General features: G+C 39.9%; 1 protein-coding gene across 1 annotated transcript; it reads right to left on the reverse strand.

Moving 5' to 3' along the window:
* Window positions 1-2222: 2222 nt before the first annotated feature.
* On the reverse strand, window positions 2223-4241 carry LOC116193662 (50S ribosomal protein L20-like). Its single transcript, XM_031522402.1, has 3 exons — window positions 4229-4241; window positions 3376-3602; window positions 2223-2501 (listed from the first exon to the last, which is right to left on the reverse strand). The coding sequence occupies exons 1-3, from the start codon at window positions 4239-4241 to the stop codon at window positions 2310-2312; spliced, it is 432 nt and encodes a 143-aa protein (XP_031378262.1). The 3' UTR covers window positions 2223-2309.
* Between the last annotated feature and the right edge of the window lie 1795 nt (window positions 4242-6036).

Below are 6036 nucleotides of genomic sequence, written 5' to 3' on the forward strand. Positions count from 1 at the left end.
TTTGGCCCGCCTCAGCACATGCGAGTATGTGCTCGTCAACATTCAATTTCATTTTTTTTTTGCTTAGTGATTTGCTCACTGATATTAGCTTTAGATGAACCAATATGAATGACCAATGTATCTTGTGGAATGCCAGCTGGAATGCAGCATCTAACAACCTTTAACTACGTTTTTTTCGTTTTTTTTTCAATTTACGAGTTATAGTATGTATAAGTAATAACGTGATGTCACTGCTCCATAAAATACCTTAAAATTATGATTCCTTTTATATCCTATATCAAACATAACACACATTAAATTGATATACTCTAAATTAGTTACAGCTTGTTACGTACATTGCTAAGTATAACCGAGACAACTTCTATAGTAACCGAGTATTTAAGCCAAGTTTCCACCTCCAAGAATAGTGACCACACTTATAGATGGCTGCAACATCATTCTCAAGGTCAAGGTCTTATTCTTCCGACTAGCACAATGGCAAGTGGTACGCATTCAATATGTGCCAAGAGTCTACACTCGCCATGCATGATTTTCATTGCTAACCCCATTGTCGCTCTATAGGACATCTATTTACGTTGTTGAAAGTGAACTAACTCGGGTCGTTATTTTATTAGCCTTCTCATTTCTGTGTATATTGGAGTTGACTCATTTCAGTGCATTTCTATGCACATTGGTCTTGAATGAAATGTTTAAACTCTATATGAAGGATGTCACTGTATCTTCTACTGGGAATGGTTAAAATTGAGTGGATAAATAAATTTGATTGCTGCTGCAAAAAAATTTAAGAAAAACTGAAATTTGATGTCCATGCAAAAAGTTAAGATCCAGAATAGATCGCTAACAAGAATATCCTCAAAAATGTCAGAACACGAAGTTTTGGCACCAAAAATTAAATAAAAACTGGGTTGTAAATTAACATCTATGGATAAAGAAAAGCTCTGAAACGTTGATCCATGTTCTCAGAAGCTCAAAGGTGATGAATAATCTTTAGCTCAGATTCCGTCATAAAAATCGTCTACTTATTATCTTCATCGTCATCTGCTCCAGCAGCTGAGTTGATGGCATTGAGTCACTCGATCAAACGAGCCTTCCTCTCCTCATATGTTAGCTTCTTCAAGTTGTATACGTTGAAGAAGATGGGTTAAATTGATTCAATACCCACCAGAATCGAGAGTCCCCTAACGTAATCCCGGCAGTTAGGGGCCTCAATCCCGACAACCCACCCCCTACAGGGGTCACCAACGCCATCTGTGGTCACCAGCGACCACAACTGAGGGAGTTAGTGGTTGATAGTGAGGCCCCCACCGCTGACCACCGCCCCTCCTCCATCCCCTTTGATTTTGCTCTTTTCTTGATTTCTTTTTATTTTCTAGAAAAACAATTTTATTGTTACATACAATATTATGGGTCCTACTTGAGCTATCATCATAAGTCACGTGGTATCGGTAATACGCATAAGCATTTTCCATTCAAATTAACGGAAAAGTCGACTTCGTACTAGAATTTGTGTCAAATCAATAGTTCATGCATTTTTTAATTAAGGAAAAAATCGTACCAAATTGATAAAGTGTTGATTTATTTATTTTTTATTTATTTTTGGTTATTAACACAGTACATTATACTTCACAGCAAGCGGGTGACTAATGAATTTAGAACCTCTATATATTTCTTCATGAGCCGACAATGGTGCTTCATCTTTCATTGTTAAACTAGTGTTCGGTGATGGGTTAATGATCTTTGTTGTGGTCATTCCGAGAACTGCGATGGTTTCTAAAATCACAGATAAGATGTATAGTATAGGTTGATGCCTTGGAGTGACAAATAAGTAAACTTCTCTGTAATTTTGTTTGTTCCATAAGCTCTCAAATGGAACTTTATCTGGGATTACGAGACCTATACTTACGGCAAATTCAAAGGATTCTAGGACTGACCCATGTTAATCCAACAAGAGTTCATCATGAACCCGTTCTGTTCATCAATATGATGTCTCCCTTGGCTAGCAAAACCAGCCAAGCCTTGTATTCAACATCAAAACAATGTCTTACTGAGCTTGTAATAGTCGGAAATCAAACCTCTTCCTACATTGCCCTTCATCTATTCATATCTTCCTCATATCACAAGGGAATGAGAAGCTCCGAGAACATAGAATGCAGAATATTGAGAGAACATGCAAGCAAAAGATGATTGAGTTCTCAAAGTTCAGGCCGTAAATTCTTTCTAAACCAGTAGAAGCTTTGTAGGAACCACGAAACAATGGTTCAAACATCGAGCTCAAAAAGAGAAACAAGAGACACAAAGCGACCAACATACTAGACACTGACTGGAATGCTTACCTTCGTGGGAGGATGAACCACATTCTTGTTCCCAAGGAAGGCATTACGGGAGATGTCCACAAGGGCCTTGAAGCTAAGTGGCTCATGCATGGACAATTCTGACAGAACTTTCCAGTTCAGCTGGATGTTCTCCTTCATCAACCCGTGCATGAAGTTACCGTAATTGACCTGAAAATCAGTACAAATGGTCGTAAGACTATGAGATTATATGCAAAAGTTCATCCACTGCAAATGCCCGTGTTGTTTTGGAAAAAAATTAATATGTTGATGAGGTAAATAACCAATTTCAAGAAAACAATTGGTGCTCAAGCACAAGCCAAACAATTATCTAAAAAAAAACCACCAAATATCCAACAAATAGTTCATGTTAAAGTTCCGGTAACATCTGTGCTTAACCATGACATATACACGCATATATAAGAAATGCTAAGATGATTTGCATGGCTAGTTTGAAATCTCAAAGGACTAAAGTTTCTTGAATCCTTAAAAACCGCTATTTCTTATCCTCCAATAGAACTTCGGCTTACACAGCAGACAGGGGATGAAAGTCATTAATTGAAAATTTTTTTAACTCCCATTGAAGCAGAAGATACCGTTTTTACATCTTAGTTCTCATCTCAGCGTTCATGAAAGACCTTCTATAGCAGTTGATGTTACTCATGAAAAACCTATTTCTTTTGATATATGAGTCAAACATGGCATCAAGAGAATGTTCAGAAAGTAGAAAAGCCAAGTCGGAACGAGCACAATGAACTACTTTCCATGCCTTACAGGCAAAGAATACTCATCAACCACACCACAATACTCATCTCTACACTTGGGAGATTCATGGATGAAGCTTACTCATCCCGGCAAGGGTAAATAACATGATATCGTCAACGGTATTATCCAAAGTTCCATTTAGCTCATATTCAGAATAAGTGCTTCAAGCCGATAAACGAAACGAAATATATGAGACACAAGTAGGGCAAAAATCATTGAAAATTTAGAACAAGCAGTCTTTCGATATATATGTAAAAAAGAAAAGTCGGACGGTACGTACTGAGTGGAAGCGAGTGCCGGCGTTGATGCGCTGGATCCAGAGAGACTGCATATCACGCTTCTTGTTGCGGCGGTCTCTGTAGGAGTACTGCTGGGCCTTCTCGACCCTCTCCCTCGCGATTCTAATGCAGTTCTTCGCCCTGCCTCGGAAACCCTTGGCCAGGTTGAACACCTTTTCTTGTTCATCTTCCTTTTCCTGCTTTCCTTCTCTTTTTCTGTGAACCAATCCTTTTACACCTCGCAGAAGACAACATTTAACTTGCAATCAGGCAAGAAACTTCGTAAATCCATCTACCTTCTCCCTAATTAGCCAAGAAATTAAGAATCTACAAACTAGAAAACCCTGAAAATTAAAATTCTCACTTTTTGCAGTTCAGCCGGGCAACAACGACCGAGCTGCTACGAAGGCGGAACAAGCAGATCCCGTTTCCGTTCAGAGACCGTCTAGACTGAGAGAGGGGAGAGAGGGGAGAGAGAGAGAGAGATGCGAGGGAAGTAGAGAAAGCCTCAATGGTGAGAGGAAATTAAGCCCGGCCCAATAAAAAGTGTGTGGGCTGCCCAATAAGAGTAGAAAGCACTTTGCCCCTCGATTTTTGGGGCTAGGAAGCATTTACCCTCCGACCTATGAAAAATAGGCACTTTACCCCGTTCAGTCAATTTTCCAGCCAAATTGTGTCATGTGCGGTGCATATGATATTTTCAGGGAAAATTCGTCATTTTATCTCATAAAAATAATAATAATAAATTAGAAAAAAGAAGCTGTGGGAGGAATGGATAAAGGAGATCAGACTCGGGAGAAGGAAGATGTACGGGGACGTCTCAAGCTGCAACCCTTACAACTAAGAAGACTCTACCTACATCCCTCATTCCCGATTGAATGGCGGTTGCCTTATTCATTGATTATTTCCTCTCCTGGTTTCAAAATTTTGGATCTTGGTGACAGTGGAGGGGTTTGCTCCTACTCAGAGCTTGCTTAGAGCATCGGCTAGAGAGGACATTGAACGGACCTCCTGTACATGACTAGGAGTTCGTCTCAGTTCCTGAGCTAGCCGCCCTCGCTGGAGATAGCCATGTAGCCGAATGCGGCCCGCTTAGGTCGAAGTGGACCCGCCTCTTGGAGCAATATCCCCTCGGGCACTCGTCGGTGACAATGATGTTGACGGCTCGCGCGGGAGCAGATGCTCCTATCGAGGCACCTGACCTTGTAGCAGGCGCCGCAACCCTCCCCTGGAATTTATATGGCATATATGTCGGGATTTTGGGTTCATTTCTTCTTCCAGGTACCCGCCTGAAAATCGGGTCATTCATTTTAAGCGGGTATTGGCCCCAAGTGGGAGAAAGACGGGGGATCCCAATATCATTCTTGGCCCGCCTCAGCACATGCGAGTATGTGCTCGTCAACATTCAATTTTTTTTTTTTTTTTGCTTAGTGATTTGCTCACTGATATTAGCTTTAGATGAAACCAATATGAATGACCAATGTATCTTGTGGAATGCCAGCTGGAATGCAGCATCTAACAACCTTTAACTACGTTTTTTTTCGTTTTTTTTTTCAATTTACGAGTTATAGTATGTATAAGTAATAACGTGATGTCACTGCTCCATAAAATACCTTAAAAATTATGATTCCTTTTATATCCTATATCAAACATAACACACATTAAATTGATATACTCTAAATTAGTTACAGCTTGTTACGTACATTGCTAAGTATAACCGAGACAACTTCTATAGTAACGAGTATTTAAGCCAAGTTTCCACCTCCAAGAATAGTGACCACACTTATAGATGGCTGGCTGCAACATCATTCTCAAGGTCAAGGTCTTATTCTTCCGACTAGCACAATGGCAAGTGGTACGCATTCAATATGTGCCAAGAGTCTACACTCGCCATGCATGATTTTCATTGCTAACACCCATTGTCGCTCTATAGCTCATCTATTTAAGTTGTTGAAAGTGAACTAACTCGGGTCGTTATTTTATTAGCCTTCTCATTTCTGTGTATATTGGAGTTGACTCATTTCAGTGCATTTCTATGCACATTGGTCTTGAATGAAATGTTTAAACTCTATATGAAGGATGTCACTGTATCTTCTACTGGGAATGGTTAAAATTGAGTGGATAAATAATTTGATTTTGCTGCTGCAAAAAAATTTAAGAAAAACTGAAATTTGATGTCCATGCAAAAAGTTAAGATCCAGAATAGATCGCTAACAAGAATATCCTCAAAAATGTCAGAACACGAAGTTTTGGCACCAAAAATTAAATAAAACTGGGTTGTAAATTAACATCTATGGATAAAGAAAAGCTCTGAAACGTTGATCCATGTTCTCAGAAGCTCAAAGGTGATGAATAATCTTTAGCTCAGATTCCGTCATAAAAATCGTCTACTTATTATCTTCATCGTCATCTGCTCCAGTAGCTGAGTTGATGGCATTGAGTCACTCGATCAAACGAGCCTTCCTCTCCTCATATGTTAGCTTCTTCAAGTGTATATTGAAGAAGATGGGTTAAATTGATTCAATACCCACCAGAATCGAGAGTCCCCTAACGTAATCCCGGCAGTTAGGGGCCTCAATCCCGACAACCCACCCCCTACAGGGTCACCAACGCCATCTGTGGTCACCAGCGACACCACTAACTGAGGGAGTTAGTGTGTTGAT

Source organism: Punica granatum, chromosome 2 (genome assembly GCF_007655135.1).
Source record: "Punica granatum isolate Tunisia-2019 chromosome 2, ASM765513v2, whole genome shotgun sequence".
Taxonomy (NCBI): Eukaryota; Viridiplantae; Streptophyta; class Magnoliopsida; order Myrtales; family Lythraceae; genus Punica; species Punica granatum.

What these genes read in the sequence shown, in the direction of transcription:
- LOC116193662 (XM_031522402.1), bottom strand. An exon ending in CCGGCACTCGCTTCCACTCA is followed by an intron (nt 2,502 to 3,375) that starts GTACGTACCGTC and finishes ACTGATTTTCAG; the next exon opens with GTCAATTACGGTAACTTCAT.